Here is a 16,894-nt window from a genome sequence, read left to right as displayed (position 1 = left end):
AAACACGACATTCATTTTTTTCTATCAGATATAGAGAAAAAACAGTGCGGAAAAACATGCAAGAGATTAGAGCCTACGCCATTTGCAGTAAGTTGTTTCTGACAGCTGAGCTAGCAACATCGCTAGGGCTCTATGTCACTAACAGAAGCGCAAAACCATTGCTTTGCTTCGAGTGATGCACGAGGACGACGTCGGCAAGTGTGTGAGAATGCTATCTATGAAGAGATAAGAAATATCCCCTGGGGCCGACTCCGTCAGCAGGACCGCGTTCACCTCCTGCGGGGCCGTGGCTGGGGGCGCCCCAGACGTAGCTCGGCCAGCAGTGCCAGCAGGGGTAGCGTGGAGCCCATGAGCGCCACTGCCACAAAAGTGGCGTGCAGGTCCTTGAGTGCCAGCGGCTGGAAACCCCTCTGGCGTTGCGCGCAGCGGCCCCAGTCCGGCAGCATGCGCTCCGTCCACAGGTCCATCAGGCCAGACTCCCGCAGCCAGCCCAGCCTGCGGCGTGGTTAGGCGGGCATATAACAGTGAAGTTGTCTACGTGCGCATTGAAGTAAAGGATCGCCGTTTTTGGATGACTGGCTCAGTGGGTGAGGCTCGTTTTCGAAGACACGCCAAGGATTATGGGAAAATTGTCTGATAGGTATTACTGCGAAAGTAATACTGCTTGCACTTTTCTGCCATCGATGGAGGTTCATCCTTCGCTCCGGCGCAGCTGCGGCGCGCTACCACGTGACCGCGTGACGTCACGACAAGAGGAGAGCTGGGGGCTCAACTCGTCTCATCGATGGAGGCTCATTAATTTTATTCATTTAATCAATCAATCAATTAATTAATTAATTAATTTTACTTTATGCCGAAGAAGAATCTATGAGTAGTGCGGAGCGATATAATCACAAGAGAAGAAAACGCCGTGTGGAAGAAACACCGGAACAGAAAGAAGAGCGGCTTGCTAAAAGAAGAGTGCAGTATAGAGCAAAGAAAACACTTAATCATTCCAACAGTTCACCGCCTGTGTCTTGGCCACTCCCCCGTAGTGGGTATGTGCCATTCTACTTGAGGCCAACCAACCAACCAACCAACCGAAAGAGAAGAGCATTGCGGTGATTCGAGACGGTGAGATCGTGGCTCAGCGGCGTGAAAAAGAAGAGATAAGAGTTGGCGAGTTCGAGTCTGCTACGTGTGAATTCGAGAAAAGAAACTACCAGCAGAACCAAGCGCAGCCAGGTGTTATTGCTTTCGCAATCAGCCCGGCTTAACCAAGCTAAGCCTTCAGCCAATTTTATTTCCGTTTCCAATCTTCCACTGCTTCTGTGTTTCACAGCAGTCACTGCGCATGCTGGCATTGTTCATTGGGTTAGTTATTTGTGCACAGACACCCACTAATCGCACTGTATCATCGCAAGACCGGTGCGTGCTGCTTATGTGCACGGCGCGAACGATGAAGCAGACAATCCCGAAAGGTAACCGTCCGCTGTCATAATTAAAATTCCGACGTAGGCTGGCTGTTGTACACATGTGCTGCAGCCGGTTTCACATGCGTCTGAATGAGTTTAATGCGTCAGTCATTAAATGTTTATTTGCCGTACCGCGAAATGATGGAATCTGTGCGAATGTGTGAACGATCGAAGTATTTTTCCCAAAGCGTGCAAACGCTGCCAATCCGTTTGCAAGCGCTCAACACATCGCATGGCGTGCCCATAGAAAGTCTCGTCCCACATAATTTTCGTTGCTCTGCAGTTCGCATTTCGATGAGAACGATACGAAGTAGAGTCGAGTCAACATCGTGCTGATTTTGCGATGATACAGTGCAAAAATTCAGGGGGCACTTTGACTGTCTAAAGTGCGTAGAGGCGAAAGCGTTTTCCGCACCTCTTTGACTGCTTCTGTGGCACTGGTGGCGTCACATGTAATTCAGTACTAATTACTATGTGATGACAAATCACTAATTAATGGTTAATTACAGATTAATGCCTGAATACTAATTAGCTGCTAATTAATGACGCTTAAGCTTCGCCTTTAGGAGTGGAATGCGACAACGTGTTGTAGCGCTGCCAGGGAGTCCACGGAACGCCACCACCCGTTCGGCGCGATGCCTTGCCGTTCGAACGCAACGATTTTTGGAGGAAAGGAAATGGCGCAGTAATTCTCGGTCATCTCGGTGGACACCTGAACCTCATCGTAGAGGAAGGGAGGAAGTGGGAGTGAAAGAAGAAAGACAAACATGGCCCGTAATGAAAAAAATGAAAATTGTATTTGAGGAAAGGAAATTACGCAGTAACTGTCTCACATATCTCGGTGGACACCCGTCAAAATTAAGGGGGGGGGGGGGGGGTGCACTTTTTTGACCTGAAGTGCGGTCACTGGTGTGTGGTGAAGATGTTAAGCTTCGCCTCTAAGAGTGGAACGCGACACCGTCTTGCAGCGTTGCCATGGAGTCCATAGAACGCCATCGCCCATTCGGTTCTACACCTCGCTCGTCGGTAAATTGGTTTTTGAGGAAAGGAAATGTATCTGTCTCGTTGGACACAACCTCTCCGGAAGGGAAGGGAGGAGGATGGGAGTGAGCGAAGACACCGTATTCACTAGACGCGCCTTCGTTCATTCCAAACCATCGAGGTGGCATGGCGGAATGGATAGCATGCTCGTCTCGCACTCCGAAGACCGTGGTTCGATTCTCGAGCTCGACCAATTTCCTACTCGGTTTTATTTATTTATATGGTCTGACTAGAAAAGTTAATTAGGGTAATTGGGTAATTAAGCAATTAACTAAGCTCAGTCGCACCTACTTGGAGCATCACTCTATGATCCCTTCAATTGGTTGCATGGTTACTAGCCAAACTACAATTGTCCCGTTTGAAATTGGCGCACTGTGACGTCACGATCGCTTCGACCAACTGAAAAGCGTGACATTTCTGTCGACAACTGCTGCTTACAACGATGAGACATTAAAGGCTTTCGCCTTAATAAGCGATGCTGCAGCACAAATAAAATAGTAGAATAAAATATATCAACACAGCGACGGTGTTGAAGCAAGTGAGCAGAGTGAGACTTTAGGAACCACAAGCACAGGAAATCTGGACAAACGCTTCTAGTTTCCACGGCTGTCACCATGCACCGCGCCGCGCTGAACACTCAAAATCACTGCGGAAATTTAGAATGTTAGGTAAATCCCGCTGATTTAGTAAGGCCGCCGGAAAAAGTTCGTGTGAGCGTAGGAAGCATTGAATAGGTTAGATTTTGAAGCGATGAGGAAGAGTCAGCCATTATAATCATCATAACAATGCAGTTCCCTCGATCTCTCTAGTTTTCTCAAAATTAAAAGTTTAAAATATCCCAACTGCATAGCCTGGTAAGTGAGTGGTGTTGCACTGCTGATCATTTGCAAGCACGCACAAACGAGGCCAAGGAGAGATGTAGACAACACAAGCACTCTTTTTGTTTTCTAGCGATGCCACTATACATATATGCACTTCCCTTCTTGACGCCACTCTAGCTAAATGCCGGCATCAGGTGGGCGCTGTTGTATTGAGCGCTTGTGTTGTCTAGGCCGGTCCCTGTCCTCGTTCGTGAGCGCTCGCACGTGTTCAGCAATAAAGTATCCCCTCTGGGTTACGTGACGTCCGCCACTGGCTGCCAACAGGTGACGCTTGCTGCTGATGTCCAGCAAATGCTTGGCATAGATAGAAGCGGTTGTAAACGACTTTCCTATGACCCATTGCGTTGATTGCGGACCCGCACGTCACCGTTTAGCGCTCAGCGTAGTAGCTGAACTCGCCATCATTTGTGCCAGCAAATTACTGCATCTATGGAAACTCAAAGGTTAAATCAGAAGCGAAATGCCTGTATAATCAGCTTTGGTTACGCAGTGAATGTACAAGGAGTGACAGTGACGTTGCTCTTCCCGCAGAAATGTGCCTTTCGCTACGGGCTCGTTACTAACGCTGTGTACTCACAGTGGCTTGGTAACAATGCGAGCGAGCCATTACGTTCTAGCTGTACTCAACTTAACCGAAAGTTTACACTCCTGTCTTACTGTATCGTTATATAAAATCACTACAGGTAACAGTGGTACAAATGCTGACTAAGCCAGAACATCTTACTAGAGGTATAAAGAATACACTTCTGCGAAGTAAATACTAGGTTCGTACCAATATAATCGACCCGATATAAAAAAATAAACCACAGTTACAGTTACGAAAAGCTGTTCCTTACTGAGGAACCTACAGCATTCAGGAACCATTTCACGTAGTATCAGTCCCCATCAAGATGAGCACCTTCGAATGCGACACATCGTTCGGGCGTTCTAGAGAGGAGGCACACCTCTGGTCCAGGGCGCGGCGGAAGCGGGGGTCCAGGCGCGCGTTGACGTACAGCCCGAAGGAGAGCGTGTTGATGGGTTCGCGGGCCACATAGAACTGGGCGTGAGGGAAGCGCGAACAGCTGCGCCCCACCACGTAGCGGAAGCTGGTGCGGTCCGACAGGATCACCGAGCTGCCACGCGCCACCTCGGCCAGGTGCGCCGGCCCGTACAGCTGGTCGATGGACACCAGACCCGCGTGGCGCTCCACCATGTGCCACACGTTGCGCCACACGGGCCGCTCGGAACCCTGCGCGTGGGGCTCAGTCTGGACCTGAGCATGAAGCGACTACTTCGCCTTCATTGCCTTAGTAATGCAGTTCCAGTTCCTTTTTACCGTGACGTAGGCTATCGTGCTTGCCAGGAAGTGCTAGCCAAAATTTCCCGATATAGAATATCCCGCCGAAAATGTGATCCAACCAGAAATAGCGATATAATAGCGCAGAGTAGGACAGGACACACGAAGAAGACACGAACAACACGAGCGCTAATGTCTTCTTCGTGTGTCTTCTTCGTGTGTCCTGTCCTACTCTGCGCTATTATATCGCTATGATCATGCACCAACAAGCCCAAAAAGCTACGCTTTTCAACCAGAAATGTATGGGTAGGTGTAGCGATTAAAATGAAACGCGCTCGCGCTTCACGCGGAAAACGAGTGACATTTGCGGCTTAATGTCTCCGGATTTTGTGCTCACAAGTTCAAAACTTTTGCCATAAGCTCAGCCATGTACTAGAACCATACGTACCATGAGCATGTCTAAAGTGAGCTCCGGTTCGCTGTAAAACCAAACGAGAGCGCCAGAAGAAAGCTTGGACTATATCTACAAATTTAGTGACAGGAAAGCTCTTTTTAGCATATGTTTCTCGCAGGCAGTGGCTGCATTTAGCACGCCCACGTTCCATGACGCTGCCATCAAAGTGTGACACAAGGCGCCTAAACAGCGACCCCAATGTGAAAGTGGTGCTTTGACAGAAAACCATCATGCGTAGAAAGCGGGTAATATCGCCGGTAGTGAGGCCTTCCATGGTTGCGGAATGACCGATGGTCCCGCGGTCATTCCGCTAACTAGTTCACTACAGTTAGCGGCTCAACACTTATTGACGATAAAATAACATAAAGAAGCCATCTTTCCCTTGCCACATCCCTTGAGATACTGCCTCGATGGACTTGTGTACAAAGTTTGTTGCGAATGAATCCACCATACGGTGGCATTAAACAACTTCGATATCGCCAAGATGACTTCTTCAGGAAATTTATTAATGGAAACATTTTGCTTCTTTTATTTTCGACAAACTGTCAACCACGAAGGCGTTATTAGAGGAGTGGTTTGAAGGACGTAAATAATTTATACGCTTCTACATGTTGCTCTTACGTTGGAGTCGCTACCAAAATATGGAGGCAGTGACACAATAGAAATACTAACATACAATCATCATCAACAATACATAAAAAAGAACTGCCTTCTCGGCAAGCGCTACAAATTTTCCTAACATTGGCTGCATCGTAATACATGGTTCTAATGCATTCGTTTCGCGAACAGTCTACAGAAAATAAGAATACCAAAATGAGTTTTTAATGCAGGAGAATTTCTGTAGCCTATTTCGATGCGTAAGTCTGGTTTCTCTAGTGCATTCCCTGTTTAAAAAAGAAAAAACGAAGAATTTAGCTTCAAGGAATTGTGAAGTAGATAGGTACAGAATTTTTGATCGTTTCAGCTTTGCTCGACTGGTTCACGTGGGAAGACCTGCGCAGCGAGAAAGTTCAGTTGGTTAGGCAGTGTGATTGTGTCGGTTATGAGGAAAATGTGTCGCCTCTCTCTGGATCATTTCAAGCGTGCAGGTAATAACGTTTTGCCTGCGGATTGCAATGTTTTGGTGCTCTGGAATGCCGGAGACCTCTATGCATTACTTCGACACGTACTTCGACGACAAGTACGACACGGCCCACTCAGTGCCCATGACTCACCTGGTGTTTTAAACTCAGTGGCGCAACCTATGGGTTCAGCAATCTCCTTAATGGGAGCACCACATTGTCCACACACCCAAACCCCATGTGCTTCTATTCAGGAGGCTACCAAGGCAGTCTAGTGCTACACTACTCGAATGCTACAGCAGGCAGCTCCAGGCAGCTGACATAAGATGCACACAAATACCATGTTTATTAGAACGAATGCGGTGGCCTAGTGACTTCAGCATCCGCCTTGCCTGCAGGAGGGGCGGGGTTCGATCCCCAATGCCGCTGGGTACCCACCGGTTTTGTAATGGGCACAAGGTTTCCCCCTGCCCAGCGCTCGGCTCTTCTCTGGTGAAATGCTTGGAAAATAGCCTTTTGTCACCTCACCTTCCCTCGATGAAAAGTTAGGCAGCGGTTCAACTCTGCCGAATCGAGTTTCACGTAGCGAAAGCTACATAAAACAAGCGATGTCTGCCGGATGGGCAGAAGCGGATTGCCGCAATCTTTGAAGATGTAGTTCGTTATGCGTGCGCTTCTCTCGCGCTCTCCTTCCTACATAGCGTCTATGTCAAACGCACAGCTCTGGTTATACATACCGATACCAGACGTTACAACTGTGAATTGAATCACGTGACATAACGTGATTCCCACGTGGCTTTCTTACTGCGTCTACGACAATGTCAAAGTTCAATATCAAATGTAAAGGTCAAGGTCAAAGGTCAGGGTCAGAGGTGGTCCACTAAGTGGACCACACATGAGTAAGTATATGCGCATAGCAACACTAGCCATGACTTATCTCAAGGTCGTTTCAAGGTCATTCGGAGGCTCACAGTGAAATGAGTCCCAGGTATAGTAGTGTAGCTTTCGCTACAAAATCTGACCGCGTGGGGCTGAAATCCGCCCTGTGCGGTAAAGCCTATGTGTTGACTCTGCTAGAGATAGTAAGGGGTCAAATATTTGCATACCTCAGCTGAAGTTTTTCCAAAAAAAGAAAACGAAAAAATGAACGAACAGGTGAAAAATGCCACCGGATGCACTGTATTTGAGGCTATATATCTTCTAGGCTATATATCTTCATTTATTATAATACATACAGACCAGTCACAAATGAGGTCACAACAATTCGCGTTATTCATTCATTTTTAATTAAGTTATTCAATTTATTTGCACAGGAATGCTAAATATGAGAGCAGCTTTGAGAAGCGGATGTGCATGACAGATGGCGTGGATGAGGAGCGGCGAACTCTCTTGGCCTCTCTTCTCTGAAACGAATACTACTTTCCTACCGGTGCGACCACGACGTTCGTCCAGTGACCTAGTTTTTTTTATTTGCACTTATTTTCAGTGTTTCCTTAAGTAGCTTCTCTTTTATTTAGTGCTTTCGTTTCTCTGCGGGTAATCCTTTTTTTTCCCCGTAGCAGCACTATAATAGTGTCTATGAGGTTCGAGCTGAACAGGGCTGGGCAAGATACTTCAAAATAGTATCTTCGATACGATACTCGATACCTTTGAAAATTGTATCTCCGATACCGATACAAGATACACAACCGAAATCGATTTTCGATACAGATACTCGATACTGTATCGTCGATACTTCGATACGTCACTAAAATATCAAATATAATACAGGTTATATTACGACTAACGAAGTTTACATAACTGAAATCACTGTCTAATAATGCCGGTAATATACCGGGTGTCCCAGCTAAATGTAACCAAACTTTTAAAAAAGGCGAAGTGTCCTAGTCCCGCGAAACCAACTCAGGGTTGTTCATAGTCGCGTGGCCTAGTCTTGAGTATTTTTTTTGCTCTTCAAAGTTCATTGATTAGTTAAGTTTAATTAGCTAACTTTTTAATTATTAACTTCAGGAAGAAAGTGTCAATGCAAAAGTTTTAGACCACCTCGAAAAACCGCTAGTAGTGCTGTTTCCGTCAAGGTACGATTTACGCAGCTTCATTTATTGGCAGAATGTAAGAAAAGAACAGTAGCGCAACCAAGACGAACACAAGAGAGGACCACACAGGACTAGCGCTAAACTTCATCTAACTTTATTCACTAACAGCGCAGCAAATATACGGAAAACCAGGACACGTGCAGAGAGATACCAGTTTCCACACAACACTATCTACAGAGCCGTTCAAGATACGCCATTTCCGATTTGAAGAGGTTCACCGACGTATCGCTAACACAATATACACCTCTCTTCCTTATATGAAATGCTTCCAATAGTTCCCTTGCCCTTGTGTCTTTGCTTCTACCTAAAATCTTTATCGGATGAAACCGTGGTTGACACTTTTTGCAGTACTTGCATCTTGCCTGTGGCAAATGTTCTGCCGCTCGAGGGCATTCATAACACTCAGCGCAGTGCTGAGAAAGGTGTGCACCACTTACGTCCTTCACTGACCAGGCGTGCTCACCTGCCCTTTCATTGATGCACCGCCCTGTTTGGCCCACATAGGCCTTCCCGCATGACAGCGGTATTTCGTACACCACCCCGATGCAGCCATTCACGAACTTCTTTGCATGTCTGATGCGGCACCCACTCTTGTCTTTGCTCGCGATGCCCGCACAGAGCTGTGCCAGCTTGCGTGGGGCCAAAAAAACAACCGGTACGCCATGTTTGTTGGCCACTTTTTTCAAGTGGTGGGCTACCTTGTGCACATATGACACTACTTCAGGTTTCACAGCCGCTTTTCTGTTGTCACATGGCTGCTGCATCTTGATGTCTTTCACCTTGTTTAACAGGGCTTCAGCAACCGCTGTGATGATTGTAATGCCGGTAATATACCGGGTGTCCCAGCTAAATGTAACCAAACTTTTAAAAAAGGCGAAGTGTCCTAGTCCAGCGAAACCAACTCAGGGTTGTTCATAGTCGCGTGGCCTAGTCTTGAGTATTTTTTTCACAGCGGTTGCTGAAGCCCTGTTAAACAAGATGAAAGACATGAAGATGCAGCAGCCATGTGTCAACAGAAAAGCGGCTGTGAAACCTGAAGTAGTGCCATATGTGCACAAGGTAGCCCACCACTTGAAAAAAGTGGCTAACAAACATGGCGTACCGGTTGTTTTCTCGGCCCCACGCAAGCTGGCACAGCTCTGTGCGGGCATCGCGAGCAAAGACAAGAGTGGGTGCCGCATCAGACATGCAAAGAAGTTCTTGAATTGCTGCATCGGGGTGGTGTACGAAATACCGCTGTCATGCGGGAAGGCCTATGTGGGCCAAACAGGGCGGTGCATCAATGAAAGGGCAGGTGAGCACGCCCGGTCAGTTTAGGACGTAAGTGGTGCACACCTTTCTCAGCACTGCGCTGAGTGTTATGAATGCCCTCGAGCGGCAGAACATTTGCCACAGGCAAGATGCAAGTACTGCAAAAAGTGTCAACCACGGTTTCATCAGATAAAGATTTTAGGTAGAAGCAAGGACACAAGGGCAAGGGAACTATTGGAAGCATTTCATATAAGGAAGAGAGGTGTATCTTGTGTTAGCGATACGTCGGTGAACCTCTTCAAATCGGAAATGGCGTATCTTGAACGGTTCTGTAGATAGTGTTGTGTGGAAACTGGTATCTCTCTGCATGTGTCCTGGTTTTCCTTATATTTGCTGCGCTGTTAGTAAATAATGGCTTATGGCTTATGGGGTTTAACGTCCCAAAGCGTCTGAGGCTATGAGAGACGCCGTAGTGGAGGGCTCCGGAAATTTCGACCACCTGGGGTTCTTTAACGTGCACTGACATCGCACAGTACACGGGCCTCGAATTTCTCCTCCAAAGAAATTCAACCGCCGCGGCCGGGATCGAACCCGCGTCTTTCGGGCCAGCAGCCGAGCACCATAGCCACTGAGCCACCGCGGCGGCTGTTAGTACGAGGGGGTACCCAGAAGTAACCGGACTAAATTTTTTGGTCGGCAAAGCTTCTTTGGTACCGCGTTTTGCCACTAGGAGCGCATAGAACGAACATTCCAGAGCCAGTAAGCCGAGTGCCGTCGTTGAAGGAGGTCAGACTAGTTTAGGCAGAGTTTTAGAGTGACGACTGTTTTGTGTGAATGTCGTTCTTGCAAGGGCTGATTTTCGTGAACAGCGTGCGGCAGTGAAATTCTGATTTGTGCTCGGAAAAAGTTGAATGGAAACTCTTGAAATATTAAGAAATACGTACAAGGACGATGCTATGGGGACAACTCAAGTGTTCCTGAATCGAATCCTGAATCAAAGCAACAATCATGCCAATGGAAAACTCCAAATTCACCTCGCCTCAAGAAAGCTCGTCAGGTGAAACCAAACCTCAAAACAATGCTGATTTGTTTTTTCGACGTGAGAGGAGTCGTCCATTGAGAATTTGTTCCGCAGGGTCAGACAGTTAGCTAGGCTTTCTACTTCGATGTTTTGAAAAGATTGGGCAACAGTGTGCGGTGGAAGCGGCCAGATTTGTGGCGGTCGGGTGACTGGTTTTTCCATCATGGCAATGCCCCTGTTCACACAGCCCTGTCTCTACGACAATTTTGGACCAAAAATGGCATGACCCGTATTCCTCAACCCTCATACTCTCCCGACCTTGCCCCGTGCTACTGTCTTTGTTTCCTAGAATTAAAAAATGGGGGAAGGGAAAGCGTTTCGCTGATGTTGCTGAGGTGAAGAAAAAAACGACGGAGGCGCTGTCAAGCATCGCAAAAGATGAATTTAAACAATGTTTTGAAAAATGGAATGAAAGATTCGACAAGCGTATCATTGCAAGTGGGGAATACTTTGAAAGAGATTGAAGGTCTGTGCCTAAAATGTGAACAAATAAGTTCAAACAAAAATAAGTCCGGTTTCTTTTGGGTACCCCCTCGTAAATAAAGTTAGATGAAGTTTAGCGCTAGTCCTGTGTGGTCCTCTCTTGTGTTCGTCTTGGTTGCGCTACTGTTCTTTTCTTACAATATGCACCATCTAGCCCAACAAAAAGTTCTTCTAAATCATTTATTGGCCTTAAAAGAAAGTTGTCACGTGACCAGCTGCTCGCTCACTTCTCTGCCCCAATGTGCAGCCAAAGTCTCATCGATGAAATGACTTCAGAAAAAATGGATTTTATTCTTTAAGGCGTGTCTTGGGACGTTGAAGTGGCACAGTTGTCATGTGGAAGCTTTTTCTTATTGTGCGGGTTATGGTTAAAGGCCGGTAAAAAAACTACTTTACGTAAATATTAATTTGCTGCAATTGTCTCATTAAGCTGTTTCTCAAAGGGATCTACAACATTTCCATTGACACTTTCTTCCTCAAGTAAATAATTAAAAAGTTAGTTAATAATCTTAACTAATTAGTCAACCTTAAAGAACGAAAAAAATACTGCAGACTAGGTCACGCGACTCTAAACAGCCCTCATTTGGTTTCAGACGGCTAGGACACCCCGTGTTTTTTAAAAGCTTGGTTACATTTAGCTGGGACACCCGGTATATAATTGGCGAACATAGGAAATGTACCCGTGGTTTCTTTAACCTTTAGTGTATTTCTATAGAGCCCTTTTCCTGAAAAGACTTATAAACGAATCCGACCACATGGATCTGTTGAAGCTCCGCGTTCTGCGCAGTTGGCCTTGTTAGAACTTTAATTTGGACTAAATCCATATATATATATATATATATATATATATATATATATATATATATATATATATATATATATATATATATATATATATATATATATATATATATATATATATATACATATATGTTGAAGCGATCGCTTCCGTAAGCAGCCTAGCGAAAAATCATTTAACCCAAAGTTCCTCATACGAACTAATCTGTGAGCACTTGGCTATATGAATAAACCTGGACCGTTTTCTGTTTTCGGTTCGATACTACAGAGTACTTACCCGATGGCTTGTGCCTTTGATAAAACTAAATGATGCAAGCTCAGTGCGCTTGGGAACCGAACAGTTAGTTTGCCAGTACTGCGATAACAAACTTCTGAAGCTGAAAACTATTCTTGAAAAGCTAGAATGAAAACAACAAGTAAAATGGCTGAACGTTTTTATTAGGCAAAAAGTATTCGTTACGTTTGCATGAAGGTCTTAAGTAACAACATTTGCTCGAACCGCCGGTCCGAAAGTGCCCCGCTATGTGGGCGCGCTATAACAGTGGCAAATGAAAAAAGCCTCTGGCTGGTCAGCAGGGGCGTATAAGATATTGGAGCTGTACCCCAAAACTCACAGCTGCGCCTTATCCAACAAACACCGTCGTATTATGCCCTGGGCGTCCTTGCTTAGTTAATTTGTAACTTTGATCCAGCGCCAGGCTTGTTTACGTGACAGTCAGCTTTGACTCAAGTGCAACTCCTACTTGACTGCCAGCAAGTTGTATCTACATGAAAAGAATAGCGACCTCATCAGGCTAAAACAAAATTTTAAACAACGTAATCTGACGTAATTTTATCGTTTTTTTCACTTAGCCGAATTGTCCAGTGCCTAGTTTCATCTCGTAAGTGACAGTTAAAATCTCAAACATTAAGGCGTTAAAAACAGTAAAACTAAGGAAAGTTTACGTACCTTAAGGTGAAGCTTGAAATTCGTAGTCGAGGAGTAGGCACCGCTGATTGTTGTTTTACAAAATGAGCACATGGCCTTGACTTTGTCCTAATCAGATGACTCGACAGTGAAATATTTTCCATCCAAGATGGCACACCGAAGTTTGTCAGCCATAGCTGCTGCTTATCCGCGCGTAACGCGGCGAGGGCTACTGGCGTATACCGCAAACTAGGAACACGTGCGAGCAGTCGCACTGAAATGGGACGGCGGACAGTCGGACGGCGCAGAAACACCGATCCAGAAGTGGTAGCTTCGGAGCTGGCTAAAAAGCAGCGAAGGTGCTGCCGCCCGTCTTGTACTACCGCCTGAGCGAGGGCTTTTACAGCTTTTTTTTTTTTTTGGTATCGAGTATCGTAAAATACACGATACACTAAAAATGTATTTTCGATACCGATACTCCCATACTCTAGTTTTCAGCACGCGATACCTAATACCGATACACAAAATGTATCGAAAGATAGTATCGAAGATACATGTATCTTCGATACTGCCCATGACTGGAGCTGAATGTATGCAAAAATAAAGATAGCTTTCAGCTTGCGTGCCTTTGCCGCGGTCGTTGTTTACTTCTTCGTTCTATAAATATTAATACGGTGCTTGCGCCATTATTCATTACCAACTGGGGAGGAAGGGTGAACTCACGCTGAGCATGGCGACCAGGATGCTGTTCGCGAATAGGAGCGGCCGCACTTCGGACTTGAGCGCCAGGTCCTCGAGGCTGTCGATGCGCGCGCCCTCTGAGCGCACCGAGAGGCAGGCCTTCATCTGGCCGGCCATCGCGTACGCCAGCACCAGCGCCGACAGCCACCAAACCACGCGCAGCGCGCGCGCCGCCAGGTAGCGCTGGCCGCGCACGTCCTCTCCAGCCGAGCCGCCTGCGAGACCCGAGTGCAAACGAGAACCTGTGCGCTGAGGATGGTCTAATTATGGCGAATAAAAAGATCTAATTCGTTCTGTTCTTCCGTGTCACCTGCCTCCCTATTCAATTAGTTCCGATTTGGGGTCATTTGAACAAGAAAGGTTACTTCTATAGCAAAGTAGGTTTTGTTTTATGGGGCTCAGTGTCCGAAAGCAACTCAGGCTATGGGGATGCCGTAGGGTAGGGTTCCGAATAATTTCGAGCACCTGCGGTTCTTTAACGTGCACTCACATCACGCAGCTCACGAGTTTCTAGCATTTCGCCTCCATCGGAATGCGACTGCCGCGGCCGGGATCGAACCCGCGTCTTTCGGGTCAGCAGCCGAGCACCATAACCACTGAGACACCGCGGCAACCTCTGCCAATGCAGATTCAATAGCTTTTCAGACAAGAAATTAGACACCAAGGAATTCAACGGGACATAAAAAAAATATTACTAAATCGATAGTAAGTGCACAACGTACCATGAGACACGTCCGTAGAAGCAGGCCAGACAGTTTGCACAACATTAAAGAGCCTATGTCAAAACGCGTTGCTGACTCTCATCAAGGCATCGGCCGACGTTTAAACGTCATCGCGCGATGTGCGCTGCATTCACAAACCAAGACACGAAACGAGGCACGGACGAAGCGCAACCGAAGCCAACTAGACCAGTTTGTGTCATTGTTAGATTTAAACGTCACTAACGATAACGGCATGGGAGAGCATCACTTGCTCGCAAGAACATTGATTCGCATGTTATTTCCTCATGAGGACCTAAACACATGAAAAGAGCGCATATGTGGCGTCCGCAGCCCATATGCGCAGCTGAGCGGATGCGATAAGCGCCGCACCTCAAGCTCTTTGCTGGGCAGGTATTGAGCGACGTCGTAAAGCTGCAGCTCCGCTACATTTTGCGACACGCCTGAAGTTACTTGAAAGCCATAGCAATGCCAAACTATTGGAATCGCAAGCGCTCGCTTATATAAATGGTTTACAGACTTTCTGTAGGCTACTCACAGACTATATTGCCTTCGTATAGATTTTCGCTTTTCTCAGTTCGTAGTCCATAGACTGCCTATAGATAGAAGTCTAGTAAAAGTGTACGGCGACAAATCTATAGGTTGTCTACAGACTATATATAGAATCTGTATTGTCTGCAGACTAGCCTATAGAACTTTTCCAAAGAAAGTCGCATTGATAATAATTGTCCAAAGACTGATCAAAGAAAATTTTGCAAAGGCGTGGAGGTACAAAGGCGTATGGTGCCCCACACGTGTCCTCCGAGACGTCATGGCCATGCTATCTTCGGTCTAAGAGCTCTGCAACTAGTCTCAGGATCTATAGGGCTTTTGTACATGCCTCGGAGCGCACGCATCTGGGCTGCACCCACGCAGCTAGTATGTCGAAGTTCAAATTCGATGTAACCGGTGGCACTTGAGATCGAGAGCATTGCCGCAAGGATTAGCTTTCGGCGGATATTAGTCGGCCGGGAGCGTGAGTTCTGAGGAACACGCAAACTCTGGCCTTCGCCGAGCGGGATTCACACCTTGCTGCAGGAGATTCCCCAGGAGACCGAAGAAGTGATGCACGCCTCGTCGCAGGAACCCGCCGGCTCCTGGCCGGCTGTCGGCTGAGGCGGCGAACACGCAGCACACGAGCAGGGATGCAACCAGGCATAGCCACACCTGCGGACGTTGGAGAACAACGAGGGCTGTCGAGGGGAGACTTTGTTATTCGTGCTTTAGGTGGTCTATTGAAGGCTCAGTACCACAGCAGTTTTGGCTGGCTTACGGTATTTTGCTTCAAGGTGAAAAAAAGTAATCCTTGCCTCTCGAACGAAACCAGTAAAATAAAATGTGCTATGCGTCTGGTTGTATTTAAAGAAGCTTGCGTCGTCGACTGTCTTCAGTGAGAGTAAATGAAATCCTTAAGACGCACTAATTTCCATTGTGTTCTCACCTGTGTGCAGCAGGAAAAAGGCTGGATTAATGGCGCTGCAGTTTTTTTTTTACAGAAGTTCAGGGCTTCGTGACGCCAGCAAAAAAAAAGAGAACATGGCGGCACACATTAAATCTGGTTAGCGCGCAAGATGCGGGTCACGTAGGAACGTAGGAACCAGCAAGGAAGCAAGAACTTTTCCGGAACTACGTCTAAAACGCCGCCTGTCGGCTACAGTAGAATATTGAAGTGTTGCGCGCTAGATCAGAGTCAATGTTGAATTTCCAATAGGGCGACAGCCTATAGGGGTGCGTGGTGTGTGGTGCTCTAACGATGAACACCTAATCGACTTAACTACCACTATTGTTCATCACATACCTTAAAGGAGCCTAAAAGGAAAATGTAAAACTCAGCAAGGCGAATATATCATTTCTAGAGAACACTACTGATGTTTGTTTTTATGATCGATAAGGTGGCTGCGTTGCTGAGAAAATCTCAAATGAAAGTCCCAGAACCTTTCCACAATCAAACTGCCCGCGAATATGAGCAGTGCGTCATTTCTGTGACGAATTTGTGATGGAGGTCGCCGATCAATCAGAGGCAAGCTCTGAAGAACGGAGGTTAGCCAATAGCGCGTGCTTGGGCAGCCAGTGGGCACCCATTGATTCTGCGCTAGCGGCTTTCGAGTGACGAGACGCCTTTAATTGTCTGTGGCGGCCTAGCAACCAAGCAAGCAGCAGGGACCGAACGTCTTCCAATGCGGCTGAGCTTGTCACTCGTCACAGTTTTTCTCGACGAATCGCTCCCGTAAGGCCTTCAGTTCACTTTAGAGAGTTGAGCCCTAAATACTGAGACTCCTCGTTAGAGTTCCCTCTCCTGAAATAACTGACTACGACGAGCCCAGTAGCCCGACTCAGCATCGTATGAGGACTACGTTGGTTTCGGTCGCACTACCTGCCCCATCGTCAACTGTGTTGTACCTGTACTGAATGCAACCCTTTGTCATCTTGCCGTAATACTTTCTAGTAGTTGGACCGAGGTGAGGATGATGGAACGGAGCTTCGAGAAAGTGAAATACCCTCGCCTCTTGTTTCTGGTGAACATTGCGATTGAGCTGTCGCGTTTACTGGAATTAGCCAGTGGTATCGCGCTAGCCTCAATATTAACGCTACTTTTTAGAGTACCATGC

General features: G+C 46.8%; 1 protein-coding gene and 1 pseudogene across 1 annotated transcript; one reads left to right on the top strand and one right to left on the bottom strand.

Annotated features, from left to right (window-relative positions):
- Positions 1–269: 269 nt before the first annotated feature.
- Positions 270–13,620, bottom strand: LOC149369612 (uncharacterized). The gene is made up of 3 exons (XM_089576012.1): positions 13,510–13,620; positions 4,321–4,607; positions 270–495 (listed from the first exon to the last, which is right to left on the bottom strand). The coding sequence occupies exons 1-3, from the start codon at positions 13,516–13,518 to the stop codon at positions 270–272; spliced, it is 522 nt and encodes a 173-aa protein (XP_089432138.1). The 5' UTR covers positions 13,519–13,620.
- On the top strand, positions 6,243–7,577 carry LOC149369613 (cyclin-dependent kinases regulatory subunit 1 pseudogene; annotated as a pseudogene).
- Positions 13,621–16,894: the final 3,274 nt, after the last annotated feature.

This window comes from Amblyomma mixtum, chromosome 1 (genome assembly GCF_055824585.1).
Source record: "Amblyomma mixtum isolate Tamu chromosome 1, ASM5582458v1, whole genome shotgun sequence".
NCBI lineage: Eukaryota > Metazoa > Arthropoda > Arachnida > Ixodida > Ixodidae > Amblyomma > Amblyomma mixtum.
This window is presented reverse-complemented; position numbering and strand designations above follow the sequence as displayed.